Genomic DNA, 17283 nt, shown 5'->3' on the forward strand with positions numbered 1-17283 from the left:
GGCAAGTCCCCCTCCTCAGCATTTTGATATAACCCTGTCCATCTCTACCATTTCACATCAAATATTACATTGAACACAGAAGTGAAGGCTGTCTAAAGCAGCTGTCAGTCTCCAAACTCAGCCGCGCCAAATTCTGTTTGACACAACCAAAAAATTACCTCTCATGTCAATCAACTGCCAAAAGAGACATATAGCAGTCCTGAGTTGGTTTCATCCATCATTATAGTCTGTGTATCTAGCATACGTCAGATAGACTGACCAGTGCCATCACTGGGTGTCACAGACAGCTGACATCAATGCTGAATGACTGTGTCACTGACATATAGCTATTACAAGGACTGTTAGGCATAACTTGACATACGTTGTGAACATTTATGCTGGTGAAATTGTTATATAATTATTTTAATAAACTGTTATGTTATATGACATTTTATAATGCCCAACCCTGTCATATGACAAACAACGGTTTTCTGCCAAGTTGTGCAAATTCCTTAAGGTCAAACATGTGGTTTTGAAAATGTAGCCTCTTGTGAATTTGGGAAAAAAAAACTTGCATCACTTATCACTAATTAATACAAACGACAGCTCTATCATCTAATTACAAATAGTGGGAGGTCTCGCCACCGCACTCACCTTTAGGGCAGCGCTTTTTCATACGGCACTTCCTGCTCTCACTCACAGGTGGACATGGAGATGACTCCTCAGGCATTCTCCAAGACACCACTCGTGTCCTGATCTGCTGGCCCCATCTGACACCGCACAGCATGCCATTGTGTTGGCATGGACCCCACTCTCCCCAATGCCCTGCAGGACTCAGCTCACAGTTCTCTGGATGACAGAGAGAGAGAGAGAGAGAGAGAGAGAGAGGCTCTAAGGTGAGGGGACACCAGTGACACAGAGCCTCATTAACCTAATTATCTCTAACACAGGTTGACCTCCTCTACTGACAGTGTTCTGCCAGTGCAATGTGGCGCCAGGACCTTCTTCCTATTGCATAATATGAACGGTCTGTGTAAACAGTAGTAAACAGCAGGCTTTCAGAAACAGCAGAGAGAAATTACAAAAAAAAATCCAAAACAAAACAATGATCAAGAAAAACAAAATAACAAGCTGCAAAAGCAGAAACTGTTGCAGATACAGGACCTTCTGAAATACATGTCAGATGAATATCAATGAGTTTGTGCTGTATGCAAAATATTAGCCTGTTATATTTGTCTGATGAAGACCTAACTCACAGTAACTGTGACATATCTCTTATCTAATGGAAACTACTTCTCATAAATGTGTCATCTTGCCTAATAGATTTGATTTTAGTCAGTCTCTGACAAACTTGTACTGTAGTTATTTCAATACGGTCTGTATGCTCATACAAAGCTTAAAAACCTTTTATGGAAGGTAGCCACTTTAGAATCTCCTTCGTGCTTCTAAAAAGTTCTTGATTTTCCAAGCTCTGATCATAGATGGAGAACAGTCCATGGCTGATCACCATACTAATGGTTAGTGATTCTGTATTTGTGATCACTGTTGACAGTGATGATAGGGAGCTGCTGTGTGGCCTATATGAATGTGTAATTGGTACAGTCTGGGAAGCAATGAGCTTTGTTTTCTCTCCACATATTCCAAAACATAATAGTCACTCTACAATCAAGCTGACTGATAGTCCATCTCCCAGCACCATGATGAGAGTGTAATGACGTCTGCCCAAGAAAGGACAAGCTAGTTTAGGAACGGTAAGCACCTCACCAACGCAATCGGCCAAGTGTGGGAAAGTTCCCTCTGGACAGACGCTCAAGCACTTTCCTTTGAAGAGCAGGAAACCTTTCTTACACTTGGTGCAGAAGTCTTTGTTGAAGCATCTCTCACATTCGGGAGCTTTGCATTCTAGGGAAGTGTGAAAAGATACAGTCTAAGTAAACATGCTGTATATCCTACACTCAGAGACAGGATAAGACAGTCGAGTGGAAATGAGGACGGGGCCATCTGTGAGAGAAAATAGAAGGGTGGAATTCCTGTTAAGGAAAGTGGTGTAAAATTGACCCAGATTGACTGATGGTGTTCATGCACTCTGACAAAGAGAGAGACAGTAATAGACATAGAGACAGAGACAGAGATAGAGATAGAGACAGACAGCATTTCTAACATATCTAACAAACATCTTGTCATATCTAAGAAAAAGCAGATTTGAAATATTTGTTCACATCGACTTGGCTGTTGTTCTCAGTGTTGTATCATTAAATGTTACAGCAATGGCATTAACTGTGAACATCTTCTGCTCATTACTGGGACTAGAATATTTGTCCTCTCAGCACCCCTGCTTTTGTTAATTTCATTCTTTAAAAGAAAAAAATACAGGCATACTAGCACATTATTAAACATGTATTTGCAAGTAATAATCAGTGATAAATTATTGACACAGATTCCTAATCTGGATTAAATGTATTTGTTATTTGTTTATGGACATATGGTAAAGTCATTGCCACAAAAAAAGAAAAGAACATTTGAGTAAATGTGGGACACAGAGTATGCTGAAAACAGTTGCTTAAGTAATTAACTGATTACAGATCATTAACATTGGGGATAGATTTCACTGAGAAATGGGTCATCTAAATTGCAGTGTTCCAGTTCTGACAACAGCTAAAGGAAATTGCATGTCCCCTCTCTATCAGTCTCTCCCAGAGAGACCTTGTGGCATCACATTAGTTGAAATAACCTGGTAGAGAAGGTTTGAAAATTTACAGACAGTAAGAATGTTAATCATCTGAAATGGTGCCTGATCTGTTCAATTTGTGTGGTCCTTTTTCTGCTTTGCTGATTGGTTCTCTCAACCGACGTTCAAGTAATACAGAGATTTTAAAGAAAACTTTTTCTTTACCTGAACACATGAGTAAAATCCAAAATGTATCTGTTAACACATGCTAATATAAAGAAAGGAAAACTCTGCTTTGAGCACTTGCAGAACTCTACAGGAAGCTGGCAGCGTTCTTTCACCTTTGACTAAAATGAACTCTTTGAGGTTCACATGTCAACATAGTGCTATCTTCCTGACAATTTAACCATCATTCCCAGTTCTTTGCCCAAGACCTTCAGAATAAAATCAATTCCCCTGTCAAAAATGTTTTCTCAGTTTTCTCCTCATCCCCCTCAGTGCATGATCTGCCAGAAACAACAGAACAGCAAACCATTCCAAGCCATGTCCCTAATCCCTAAAGCTGGATTTTTAAATGTGAACCGTCACGCCCCGGCTATGGCCGTGTGATGAGCGGACAAGGTGACCGGGGGGGGTCAACTCACTCATGCAGCGGTTGACCTCTTTGCTGCGTTGGCCGTAGTGTCCGGCAGGGCACGAGTGCAGGCAGGAGCCATGCTGGGTCATGCCCTCTCTACGCAGGAACAAGAAGAGTCTCTCTGGACAGCGCACACAGCCATTGTCCCTCGAGCACTCCAGACAGTTTCTGCAGTCCTTCCAGTCCTCTCTGATGGCTGAACACACACAGAATGAGACATAAAAAATGGGTAAAACAGAATATATTATTATGGCACTTCTCTGAACTACAGCACATTTAGCTATGTGTGATATACAATACCAGTACTGTCATAAGCAGTAGCCTAGCCTACCCCCCTCTCTCTCTTTAGGTAAATACAGACCAAATATACAGTGAAAAAACATGAACTCTGGCAAAGGAGGGGAAAGTAAGCTGTCTTTGGATGGATTTACAGCAGAGAGTGTGCAGTAAAAGGTATGACGTTATATTATATAGAAAGTCCTACTGATCCTCAATGTGGTAAAATAAAATAAATATTTACATAGACACATTCTCTATCCAACCTCAGCACTTCAGTTTCCATCAGGTCTCTACTGCTCCCACAGTGGACCTGCCCAGTTTGCATTATCAAATGGCTAACATGAATGTCTCCTCGACAGCATTGGATCTGCTAAAGCTTTTAGCATTTCAACTGTTTGTGAAACCAGCAACGCAAGTGATTGATGCATGACGAATCTCCAGCATTTCATAATAACCTTTTTGAACAAAGAAAGCAGAGCTGACTTCGTGTATTATGGCGCTGGGTTGAAAACAGGATTTCAAAGGATTATAACATAACAAGTCCAAGTGGGTCTCAAACTCACAACCTCAGGGCTAGGAGTCAGAGGGTCTAGCCAAAAAACAACCAGTGTGCCTTCTGAGACCTCAGGGAGAATACACTGTGGTTATTGGCTCACCTCTGCCACAATGAAAACCTCAATTCCAAATGGATTGCAAAACCATTAATTGGTCTGCACCAAGTGGGAACCCACAACCTCAAGGTGATGAGGCAAATATCTAAACACTCAGCTGCTGGTCCACCTGCTATCAGCCTATGTTAAACAGAGAGAGAAAGGTTTACTGCAAGACTGCCTATGGCTAGATGTAAATCTCCTACACCCCCCCCCCCCCCCCCAACCAACCCCCACCCCATACACCCTCACTCTTACCCACTGATGGCACAGTAACCCAAAGCCTTCGCTCTGTTCTTTTTCTCCAGCAAAAAATGTGTTAGTGATGTACAGACTTTATGCCTGTTTAAGTTTGGACGGAGGCAAAGACGGAGAGAAGATTCTTTCATTGGAGTCCCTGGAGGGGAGTAGAGTTGGCGGGGGGGAGGGGGGGTTCAGGAGAAAGAAGGGGCACATGGTTCTGATCATGCCCCTGTGCCTAATATGGGAAACCCTGTCTGGAATAGATGTACCACAAAAGCCTGCAGTCGAATCAGCTTCCATCACGATCATGCGCTCAGCGTTCTATCCATTAGAAGCATGGAATTAACTCTGATGTCTAAAGTATTCGACAACACGAAGAGGGGGAGGGAGGGAGGGAGGGAGAGAGAGAGAGAGAGAGAGAGAGAGTAAAGTGTTCTCTTTATGTAACATTCCTTGTTTTTTTTCTCTGTAAAGTTGATGTGGTGAACAATTTGAAAGAGGTTTTTGTAATGTCTCATTGTTAAACCACACGAGGTAAAAATAAAAAAATAAAGAAAGACTGACAAACTGAAGACGCCTGTCTGTCACAACATTATTTTGTTGTCTCTTTTTTTTTCTTTTTGCCAGGAGATGAACTGTAGTTAAACATCATTTTATCCCAGAAAAATATTCCTTTTTGATGCATCAGCAACTTGTTGGCCTCACATCAGTGGATGCACCATAGTAGCAATTGGGTTTAACCCAAACAAAACAAGTTGGGTCCATGGCCAATGGATTTTAAGCTTTAAATGCCATAATCAAACAGCAAAGAGCCAAAAACACATGGGGGAAAAAGACAGCATGGCAAACTAGTCATGCTATGTGGTTTAGATTCATAAGTGTTAGCTAGCTAGCTGTTTAGATTAGAAAAGGTAATCATGTAAAATGAGAGATGGATGTTTTGAGCACTGATCAATACATATGCAGTTTCATTGTTTTAATGAGACTATATGCACGTTTTCAGTTTAGTGAAGAGAAAGACTGTGGTCAAGTTTTCTCACTATAGAAGGTCCAGCCTGCCTAGAGACCTCTTTTCAGACATTATCAGCATATGGCCTCTCTAGCTAGACAATGTCTCCAGGCATTACTGTCACTCCAGAGACCACACCTGGACAGGTAGGTACTGTTCCTCTCCAAACCATCTAAAACATGGCCGGGGTCTACAGGACTACCTTCAGACCGAGTTATCCGGCTTGCTTGCAACTGTAACAAAAGACAGAATACCTCTGAATTTATGCTGGGATGGTCCATGCACAGATAGACCCCCCCCCCCCCCATCCCCCCCACACACACGCCCCCGAGAGAAGAGCTAAACAGAATGCAAAAGCCAGGCATAGTTTTAAGTGCTGAAAATCCCAGTCCAGTGTCTGAAGAGAAGGTGGTAATCCTAAAACATGTTGGCACTGCATGGCATTTGTGTAGAGACCTCAGCAGCTTAAATACAAACCATCTGTGGGGAGTTTCATGTACTCTCATGCATGGAATACACAGTGGGTGTAAAAGATGCCAAGATGTTTAGTGAAATCAGTGCTAAGGCAGGTCTCCAGCACCTCCCCTCATCATTGGGTTTCCCTGCAACTCGTCCATCAGCTGGGGCGTGATCTGGGGAACATGTGTCTGGTTGTAATGTCACTGCTTCCGAGCAGGACTGGATTCTCTTTGCTTGAGTATGACATTCTTGACAAACTGTTTAAAAACATACTCACTATATTAGGTTGTGTTAAGAAAGAATTACAACTTCTCCCCAACTTACCACCTATGCGACTTAAGACCACCCGTAAATTTGAAAAAAAAAAAATATATATATATATATATATATATATATGTAAATATTACACTTGGTTGTACGTCCACCTGTAAGGTGGTAAACGAGTGTCATCCATAAATGTTGAGCTCATACAGTAAAAGTCAAGTCTCTGGATGTTCATTATGTGATTGCGCAGCAGTGATATATTGTTCTTCCACCCCTAGTGGTAGGACATATTATTATCATTTATATTCCAGGCATTTTTCTAACCCTTTTCATGATATTGATTCCATTGCAGCGGTAACAGGTCTGTCCTAATTCGCAGTAGTGTGCTTGCATACAGCTAATTCATCGCGCCCCCCACCCCCCCTTTTTTTAATTGCTGTTTTTAATCGCTTATTTTCCCATTGAAAATGAATAGGGAAAGTTTAAGGTCTCTAGTGGTACGACGAGGGATGGCACACAGCGGCAGCAAAAGGTTGGATTTAATGGCCTTTTGCTCCGTGGCTACACTTCCACTGGAGACAGACTGAGTATTTCTACAGTTAAGATTCGATGATGCTGCGGCGCAATCACATTCGCATTTTCTCGCAGAAATGCATCTCTAATTGTATATGTCAAGTTTTCCAGTTATATGAAACAGTGCTAACGGCTGTGTGCATATGATAGTGACTGTCAGACAATATCCCAGCATTGTGTACATCACAGGATCTCTCTAAATTGCCATACGACTTCTAAATCCCATGCTAACATACATCCGACTTACGTCCATTTCAAGATACGACCAGTCAGTCAGAACAGAACTTGGACATATGTCGGGGAATGGCTGTATATGTCTGAGCTCTGCTTGGAAGTTACATGAAAAGACACTATAAGCAAAGAAGGGATAGTAAATGGTCTAATTTGACCTCATTTTATATTAGGATTTGATAAAACCATCAGATTGAATCTTTTTGCCACTATTTTTTGCATACAATGCATGAGTCAGCACAGTGACAGGAGGCACTTTGGAGTGTTAGGTGGAGTATTAGCTTCTATCTTCTCCAATATTCTCCCCTGGAATGAAAGACGTTCTGCCGCTTTTCCACTGCATGGTACCAGCTCCACTCGGCTGTCCTCGCTTTTTGGTGGCTGGTACCTCGTTCGTTTTCCACTACACTTGCCCCCTCAATGTAGCTGGTGACGTTGGGATTTCACACTACACTTTTGAAAGAGAAGCTAGATAACTTTGTTCGGCTACCATGCCATGTTAGGTACTTTTTCAGCTCACATTTATTTACGTGTCCCCTGTGGTTTAGTAATTTCCTATGCACCGACTGTAACTACAGACATGTGAATCGCAGGTATATTTACCATTGCCTCATTCAGCTAGATACCAAAAAAAGTACCAGGTACCAAATGACGCCTATGGGTACCAGGTACTACACACCAGGTACTACTAATGGAAAACCGAAAAAAACGAGTAGAGTCAGGTCAAGTCAAGCCGGTACCATGCAGTGGAAAAGCTGCATTACCTCTCTAGACGCACAACTCACATTCTTTCTGTCTGTATCTCTGTTTTGTGCATCAAAGTTTCCCATTCTTCCATCGTATCAAAGTTTCACAAACATTTATTCACTGTTCTTACCAATGAAGATAAACCCTCAAATCCCAGTGATTTTCACTCATGTGTGAATAATCCCTCTGACTCAAAGGGAATTGATTTAATGAGCCTGTTACATTGTTTCAACTGCTATTGACATGTTACGCAACCCACACATAATCATGGCCTTAGATTCTAGATGTAATGTCTAAGACTGAGGGACACTGATGCTGTTGTCACTTTGACAGATGATGCTATTGGTCATTGCTGCATTTGTTTGGATGGTACTGTGTGAGCAGCCAACCATAAGTAAACAGTAAACAATATGCAAACCACTGTTGAGAGATGTGATTTTAACACCACTTAAGAATTGACTTTTTCTAGCATCATACACAGGCAGTCTCTCCAGAGCACTTCACATAATGAGCTAAATTATTTCAGTGCCATGAAGAGAGCTCCTGTCGCTCCAGAGAGAATTAAAAAGAAATTTACAGATGTGACTACACACTTGAAAACTGATGAAAATCATTGTCCTTAAAAAAGGGAATGCAGCAAATCTGATTGTAAACAGAGAAAAACTAAATTTGTGGTGCTTTGTGATAACTTTAAGAGCACCATTGCAACATAAAAACAAAACTGAGCATGCTGTGCTAATCACTCTTTCAGAATTTATCACTGACAGAGGCAACAGTCCTTGGTTCCTGTTTTTAAACTGGGCCTGCTGGTGGGCTGACTTAGCCCTGTCTTTGTACTAAAAAGCAAAGAATTTGTTGCTTTCTTAAATGAGAAGATCTATAATATTTAATCCTCGATTTCTCAAATTCTCCAAGCACATCTTCATTTATCGTTCCATAGACAATAATAACACTGGACTTCTCCTGCAGATAAAAGTGATGGCAAACTCCATAGCAGTGCAATGAATCAAAAACCCTCCTCATGTTTCCTTGACCCACTTCCAACAAAGATATTCTCTGATTGTTTATCTGCTGATGTGTCAGATAAATTGAATGGTTTTTGATTTAGTTAAACTTCCTTTTTAAGAAAGATAACAGTACAGTCCTTAGTAATCGCAAAACCATCTCCAAATAATTTCTTTTCATGAGTAAATGTTAAAGGTCCAGGTCTTGAAACAAATGATAACCTTTAAAAAGTAGTAATAATAAAAATAATAATAATTAAAAAAGCAATTATGAAACAAAATTCAGTCTGAATTTTCAGCAGACCACATTGAATTTATTGCAAAACTGAGCAAAGTGAACTAGAATAACACTATACAGTGCAGCTGACTTTTTGTAGCAAATGGAAAGAAAAATACAATTTTTTGTAAAGTTGATGTAAAACTGCTCCAGTCAAACCAGAAGCAAAAGGTCTTGGCATCATATGAGTTCTGCTTATGAAATTTGAACAAAAACAAGGAAATCTAACAACATCTGTTTGCACTAACTCCTGGTATCTTTCGGGATTGCTTTAACTTGGTTTTACTTGTATACAAAGCTCTTAAGAATTTAGCACAATTGTTCATCTCTGACTGTCCGTTAGCACGTCCTCTAATAGGAACACTTCGATCTCCTTATCTACTCTGTGCTCCCAGAGTGAAATGTAAGAGATCTGACAGAACGATATTCTGTTTTATGATCCAAAGGCATGGAATACTATACTATTTCTGCAGTTCTGTATGCAGTTTTCATCTTTTTTTTTACATATTTAGCTTAAAGTTAGTTTTTAATATATCATTCCTTTAAATTTCTTTTAATCATCACTTTTATCAATGATATGCGTGTCTACATCATTTTAATGTCATTCTTTCATTATTCCCATGTTCCTCCAGACCAAGCAGACTGACTGACTTAAAACACCCAAAATAAAGTCCTCATGACCTTGGTGAAATTTGTCATCTGATGAATTTTATGTTGTGGTGCTCGGGCAGATCGAGACAAAGACAATGCAGTAGTACAGACACATCCCAAACCACTGTGAACAAAGACAAAGACAATGTAGTGGTACAGATACACCCCAGCCACTGTGAGTAACGACAAAGGCGTACAAAAACAATACAGTAATTACATATACACCCCCAAACTGCTGTGGGTGAGGACAGTGACAAAGACAATGCAGTTGTACAGATGGCCCTCAAAGCACAGTGAGTGAAGTTCAGTAATTCAAGAATTCATTCATCCTAGAAAAAAACATCAGTCATCTCATAGACATAAACAGGGCCCTCAAAAAGCTCCTGTGCAAATACAGTGCCAGACATCCTTTTGAAGGGGTCGCAGCAAATGTGTGGAAGAAGTTACAGGCTGTTTAACCTGTTCTCTGTGCTCCATTTCTCCACAGGCTCATGATTAGTTCTGGCATGCTTGTGTTGGATCCCTGAGACCATGTTCTAGTGACTGGTTTTGTTTTGTTTTTTTTAAAATCATATAAGAAAAAGACAAACTTTTTTGAGTGAACATTCTAGCTAAAGGTGAATTGAAGACTTCCAAAAAGAACCTAATTTTAGTTTTGTTTTGACAAAAAGGTAACTTGTCTCACAATGTATGCTTAATTAATAAACTGGTGTGGCAGTGACACTACTAACACCTGCCATGTCTGAAGTTTTATAATTAATTTAAGTCCATATGAAAAAGTTAATGATAAAAGTAACAAAAGACACAAAAGTTGAGCAGAGACTGACAAACACACTCCTACTGTCTGGTGTATGTATGCACTCATTAAGCGGCATGTTCTTTTCCTAGTCACCAGACAGAAGCTACCAAGCTATTTGTCTAAATAACCAGTGATGACATCACCTGGTAAGTGAACAGTCTATTGTAAAATGTTTTCAGGCTCCAGTTTTAGGGGAAATAATGTGACAGAACTGACAGATAAGATGTTGGGTGATTAGCCATCCACAGGAACCCTGTGGCATGTCATAGTAAGACTGGCGAGTGTTCAGTGACTGCTTCTCTCTCTCATGTACACACACACACAAACACACACACACACACACACACACACACACACACTTACTGTTGAGACACTCAGCAGACACAGGTCTGCATCACTGCTAGACACACTTTCCTGCACCTGAACAAAGGATTATGTTTTTTACTGCTTTGTCAAGATCATATGTTTTTGTTTGTTTGTTTGTTTGTTGTTGTTTTTAATACTTTATAACTACTGCCTGCCTGAGACACTATTCAAATTACAAAACAGAAGACTACTTGCACACATGCTATCACACACTCATCAACTGCTCTGATGTTTTCCATTTTTGTTCTTCAAAATTAAAGTCGATTATAATGAGCCGTCTCAACTCTTTTGTATCATTTTGGAAACTATGGTAACATTGGTAACATTGTTGGTTACGGTACCAACTGTGTTAGATCTAAACAGTAGGCCTAAGTCAGTAGATGGAAGTAGGCTGACTCATAGACTGTATCGCTGTCTGTGGAGTTCTTATGTTTCCTGGCTTGGCTGCTTTTAATGGGCTTTTTTAATGAGGACTATACCACAAAGACCTGACTGTGTCAATACTACTCATCAACAAACATCAGCACATGCAAGAGCAGGGCCTTAGACTTATCTCTCACAGAACATAGCAGAAGGTGTAAGCGCCTGCATTCTTTTCTCAGCCAAAGAGGCTGAAGCTGAAAGTATGGAAATACTCTGGGTAAATGGAAAACCCCGAGGGAAATCTGAAAGAGGAGAGTTGCTCAATTTGTTTAAAAAAAAATAAAAAATAAAAAAAAATAAACTAAAGGAACTTACTTTTCCAACACTGGCTCTGAACCTCTGTAATCGTCACTGGACGCTCTATAAAGAATGAGAGATAAAACTGTACAGCGAGCTGCTTTTATCTGATCTGTGTAGCTGATGTGCAGGTGGTAGTAGTTTACTTGATGAGGTAACTAGCTTGCCTTATTTATAGCTTGCAAAGCTACTGCGGTCAGTTTGAAATTGTTCTAAACCTACCTGGATACCTGTGCTTTTTTGTCAAATAAGCTAGGCTAATCCTGGAAATTACACCCCATTATGAAACGAGAACAGTAAGTCACATTCTTGCTTTCAACTGCCATGCAAAGTCTTTAAAATCAAATTCAGACCAAGGTTTGTCTATATTTTTTTTTTACCCTAATTCTTTTAACTGTATATGTGCACATAAATGTCTGCTCCTCCCCAAACTTCCAGCCACTATAATGGCAGTTAACCAAGAACAGACAACATTAGTACAACATCATCTGTGTTCCATCTAAGGGTTTAACACCATACTTCCTCAAAAACAAAACCTGCAGCACATAAATGTGACCAACAAGCTAGTTATGTTTTCTTTTTTTTCCACTCACGACCCCGGCATGGAGCAAACATGAAAGCCCTACTAGACCCAGCTCATAGAGGACTGAAGTAAATATATGTATCTTTTTATGTTTTATGGGTTTGCATATAGTGTTAACTCACACAGAACAAAAAGGCACAAGCAAAATCTTGGGGAAAATACTCTAAACTTTCAAAGTAGAACAGTGCTGAATGTGAAATACGAAGTCACCAAAAGCCTCCATAAAAATGACATGAGAATATACTGTTAGGAGATTAAACATTTTACAATGTTCTAAAATGAATCTGTCAAGTACACTAAGTGTGTACTTAATGTGATGATGATGATGAGTGTGTACTTGACACACTACCTGACATTTCCATCCTTTCTGTTCATATGTGGTAATGTTATTAATCATCTCCTAAAATGACTGAACAGACATGCCCTGCACCCTACCCTCTGATCCGGTATCAGCTACTCCAATGTCTCATCCTCACAACAGCTACTGTGGTGAAATCATTACATGAGAACCAGGATCTAACAAGTATTAAGAACAAGATAATTTAAACTGGTTATCTGTTAATCATCATCATCATCATCAACACCACCATTAATATACAACAATAACTACTACTACTACTTCTACTTGTAGCAGTGTTGTAATAATAATAATAATAATAATAATAATAATAATAACAGTAATCATCATCATCATCACCACCATTAACATACAAAAATAACTATTACTACTAGTAGTAGTAGTAGCGGTAGTAGAAGTAGTGGGAATAATAATGATAATAATAATAACAGTAATCATCATCATCATCATCATCATATGTGAATCTATACGGTCTTAATGATCTTAACATTCAATATTAAATGCATGCAGTCCATACTCTTCGCGGCACTAAAGAAAATCTATTGCGACTTAGTGTTCACTTGCCCGCTGGGGAACACCCAGGGAGCAGGTAAAATACCTCCAGTTAACGAAATAACGGAATTTAATTATCGGTTTGAGTATCCCTTCGAAACTTGGAAGACACTACAATATGGTGTTAAAATAAATAAATACATGAAAAATAAATAAACAAACAAACAAAAAAAAACAAAACAATACAGTAGCAAGATTGTGGCAAACTATCTACAACTCTGATTTCATGAGAGTGCGAGCTTGAAAGGAGTGTGCGAACTGTGACTGTTGCATTGCGTTGGGAATTTAAGACTTTCCAGCTGTGTCGTAATTAACGTAAAATAGAGGCAACTTAGCCAGGATAAAGGATGACTGGCAAACAACTGTTTGACAGAATCGTTCTCACAGAGGACAACATATCTGTTACAAAAGATGTTTTAGGAAAGGGTTGAGACGTAGACCGCTCAGCAGACGGTAAATCACGCTGAATCACAGTTACAAATCGGAATTCCAAGTGGAGGTCACACACTTAGAGGGTACTTGACCTACTCAATAAAAACGTTACCTTAACCACGAGAGTGTCGACAAGAGTTTGGGCACAGGTGCATACGTCTAACATGCAGCCCATTGGAAGACATTTAAATTGTAAAAAGTAGGCTATTTCAGCACTCCACGACAACTTTAAAAGAGGACTGCACCGACCTAAATAACGTTATCAGAGTCACTGCGACTTAAATTGATGATTTAAAAAAATCTTACCACTTCGTTCTCTTGTTGCAAAGCTCAACATAAGCGTGTTGCTAACCACCGTTATAAAGGCAAATAGTCGCAAATGCATCTGTGCTAAGAACTACCGCCCGAAAGCAAGTTTCGTGACATCTGAGCTAAACCCCTGCCCGCGTTTCACATTCAAAGTCTCCAGAGTTGAGGAGGTGGGATAAAGAGGCAGGCTCCCCCTTATTCTCCTGCATGGACATTGTTCCCAGATCCTTAATAACTGCAAGTAACGGTGAATCATCCCTTTCTCCCTCATCACGTAATTAGTTTAAAACGGTGAACCAAAGTTCAGATTTGTAGTTTGTGGAACGCAATTTGTCTAACCTCCTTTAGAGGTCCAAGAATAAAGAAGGAGGTCACTGGATGGTTTTGAAAGTATATTTTAGAAGTATATAGGCCTTAAACTACACTGGATTTGGATGTGCGCCGTTATTTTCTTTCTTCAGCGTTATTTCCACCTTTTGAGAAGAACGTGGGTCACTTCATTGAGCTGGTCCGATTACTTTGTCCTTGTACACTTGTGACTTATTTTATTTTCTCCTACATGTAGACTCAATTATAACGTTTTTTTTCAGGCTCTGTGACTTTTTTTTAATAGTTTAGTGGCAGGAAGGCAGTTAAAGATGCTTTTTTTTTTGCTGTGGCTGGAACACTCCTCATTATGCTGCTTTTGATTTTATTTTGAGGTAGAGTTTGTTTGGTTTGTTGAATAAAGTTTAGGGTATCGTTAGAGTTTTAAGGAGGAAAAAAATCATATGAAAATACTTTTGGTTGGTACCATCTGCAGATTCTAAATATTCACTGGTCTGCTTATATAAAATCTGATTATATCAAATCTGAAAATGAGAAAACACCAGGGCACAAATAAACAAGTCAGATTTCTTCTCTGATTATGTTACTGTCATCAAAATATCAATAGATTATATAGGTTATTTACAAAAGAGCTGGGATTCCATCTAAATGTGATTTTCTTCTCCCAACATCAGCTCTTATCCACTCTGGGCAGACATTCACTTCCCTTGGATTTGCTTGATCTGCACAAGCTTTTCCAAAGGAAGATTTTATCTCATTTCATTTCTCTGCTTCTTTACCACATGAACGTGCACACACACACACACACACACACACACACACACACACACACACACACACACACACAGGGATACAGGTTATTCATTAAGACCTATTTGACTAAATGAGAATTTAGACTAATGATAATCAAACAAAATTCCTGATATCATGATAGAGTAATAGACATATTGACTGACTCACATTTCTGTTAGTGTGTTTTTCTGTGTCTCAGTGTGGGTATAATATGCAAATAAAAGTAAATTTAATTAGAGATAGCCCACTTAAACGTATCTTGCTCTGGCAGCTCAAATGAACAAAACACTAAGTCACATATTTAAAAGAATGTCATCACCACATGCAGGGCCCCTTTCCAAACCCAAGCAGTTTTCTTCAATACAGTTACTCAATTACCATTTTATTTACCTAAATCTGCAGCGGATCCTTCTCTCCATTATGTATCATGATGTTCAGGATAATAATTTGGTATGTAAAGAGGAGATTTCAGCTCCTGATGAAAGTCTGTGTTTGATAAGGAGCCGAAGCTGAGCTGAGGCCTGTTCCACTCACGACAGTCCTCTAAATGTGCACCAGATGCATGCTTGTGCAGTGTGAGTTACTGGCTGCTCTGTGGCACGCTATTCTGCCTCGCGTCTGCGGTTCTGGTCTCTGCTCAGTGTTGTACGGACACTGCAGGTTGGCTGTCCTCTGGCTGATGTTATTCCCAGGGTCACACACAGTTGTTGTCAAGCCTGCGTTTGGCCAACACTTGGCTGATGGGATTCCTGAGTGTAGCTTAGGTCCTGCTCCTTCGCTTGTTTACTCGTCTTTCATTCTTTAATATGGGGTTCCTTTTTGGCCCTGAGGGAGCTGATAGAGTTAACTCTCATAACTTTGATCACAACACACACACTCACAGCCTAACACACACACATAAATGCTCTCTCTCTCTCACACACACACACATGCACACACACACACAAATGCTCTCTCTCTCTCTCTCTCTCTCTCTCTCTCTCTCTCTCTCTCTATCTCTCTCACGCACACACTAACACACACACACGCTTCTCACAGTTTATAGGAGAAAAGGAAACAGTGCAGGAGGATGTGTAATGTAGACTTCCCGCTCATGTTAGCGTCAGATAAATGGACATAAAGCATGTCTTGTCTCTTAATCGATAACACTGATGGTGCAGGCATGATGTTCTGTGTAATGTCTATGTAAAGTCATGCAGTCATACAGTCTCTTGGGTAAGTCTTTCTCACTGTGTTAATGACATAAAGTAGTGTTTACCAGGCATCCAGTAGTCAGACACTCTGATCAGACTAAAAGAACAAATGGGATTTAATACAATCATTCATATTTCAGCTTATGCATGCTCCAGGTGTGGTGTGACTTATAGCATATTAATCGACCAATGTACATTTGTTTTTGTTTTGTTTTGGTGATAAATGAGGGCTCAGGGACAAGTCTCTATGAAAGTTAATGACATCCATGTATCAATGAGATGTAGAAATGTAATGTAGATTAATTATGTCTGTCTTTCTCCATACAGTGTCAAAAGTGGTGTTCCAGTTCCTCTGCAGTTCATTAGCTGCAGCACAAGCACTGTTGCATAAAGCAATGTGTTGCATACAGTTCAAAATAACGTTGGATCAGATTCCTGGTATATTTAGGAGCAAAATGATTTTTCTGCGTTTAGATGGGTGACTGTTGTTTAGCCTGTTTCTACAAATACACACAAACACATAGGTAAAACCATCACTATTTGGCATGAGGGAGACTTGCTATTTTTGTCATATTTATGGACGGTCAACAGGGAACTGTCTTCAAGGCAAACTGTTCCCTCACGTTGTACATGGCTCTAATGAGTGTCTCCTCTCAGAGGGCTCTGTCGTCCTCATACAACTTATGCCAAACACAATAGTGTCAATACCTTTCTTCTCACTGTGTCACAGATACAGGCGCTTCAGGTGGAGAGCAGATGTTTTGTACTCCAGAGACAGAGAGAGAGAGCAAAAAAGAAAGAATTAAACTCTGATGCAAGGACTCAAGCATTTGAGCTCCCTGGGATACAGAGACTCAGCAGGTAAAAACAGTGCCCCATCTCCACATGTGTAAATCACTCCCACTCCTCGTAAACCAGTGTGAGGCAAATGTACCAAGTCGTCCCGCAGTCCAGTGACCTTCCTCTGGCCTCTCCACAAATGATGCCCTGCCATGAGGGAACCGTCTATCAATCCACCTGTAAAAAAAATTGAGACGTCACATTTTGACGGACAGTCCGTTTGAAAAGAGTCCTCTAGCCAGACTTGAAAGAAAAGTGTCTAATGCCGCATGTGCACCATGCACAAACTTCAGACAGCCAATGCATATTCCCCTGAATCCTCCTGCTGGGAAACCAGTCAG

General features: G+C 40.0%; 1 protein-coding gene across 1 annotated transcript; it reads right to left on the reverse strand.

The window, feature by feature from the left end:
- Window positions 1-104: 104 nt before the first annotated feature.
- Window positions 105-14005, reverse strand: rspo4 (R-spondin 4). The gene is made up of 5 exons (XM_030779102.1): window positions 13936-14005; window positions 3292-3480; window positions 1744-1881; window positions 634-828; window positions 105-133 (listed from the first exon to the last, which is right to left on the reverse strand). The coding sequence occupies exons 1-5, from the start codon at window positions 14003-14005 to the stop codon at window positions 105-107; spliced, it is 621 nt and encodes a 206-aa protein (XP_030634962.1).
- Window positions 14006-17283: the final 3278 nt, after the last annotated feature.

The sequence above is a fragment of the Chanos chanos genome, chromosome 7 (genome assembly GCF_902362185.1).
Source record: "Chanos chanos chromosome 7, fChaCha1.1, whole genome shotgun sequence".
Lineage (NCBI taxonomy): Eukaryota > Metazoa > Chordata > Actinopteri > Gonorynchiformes > Chanidae > Chanos > Chanos chanos.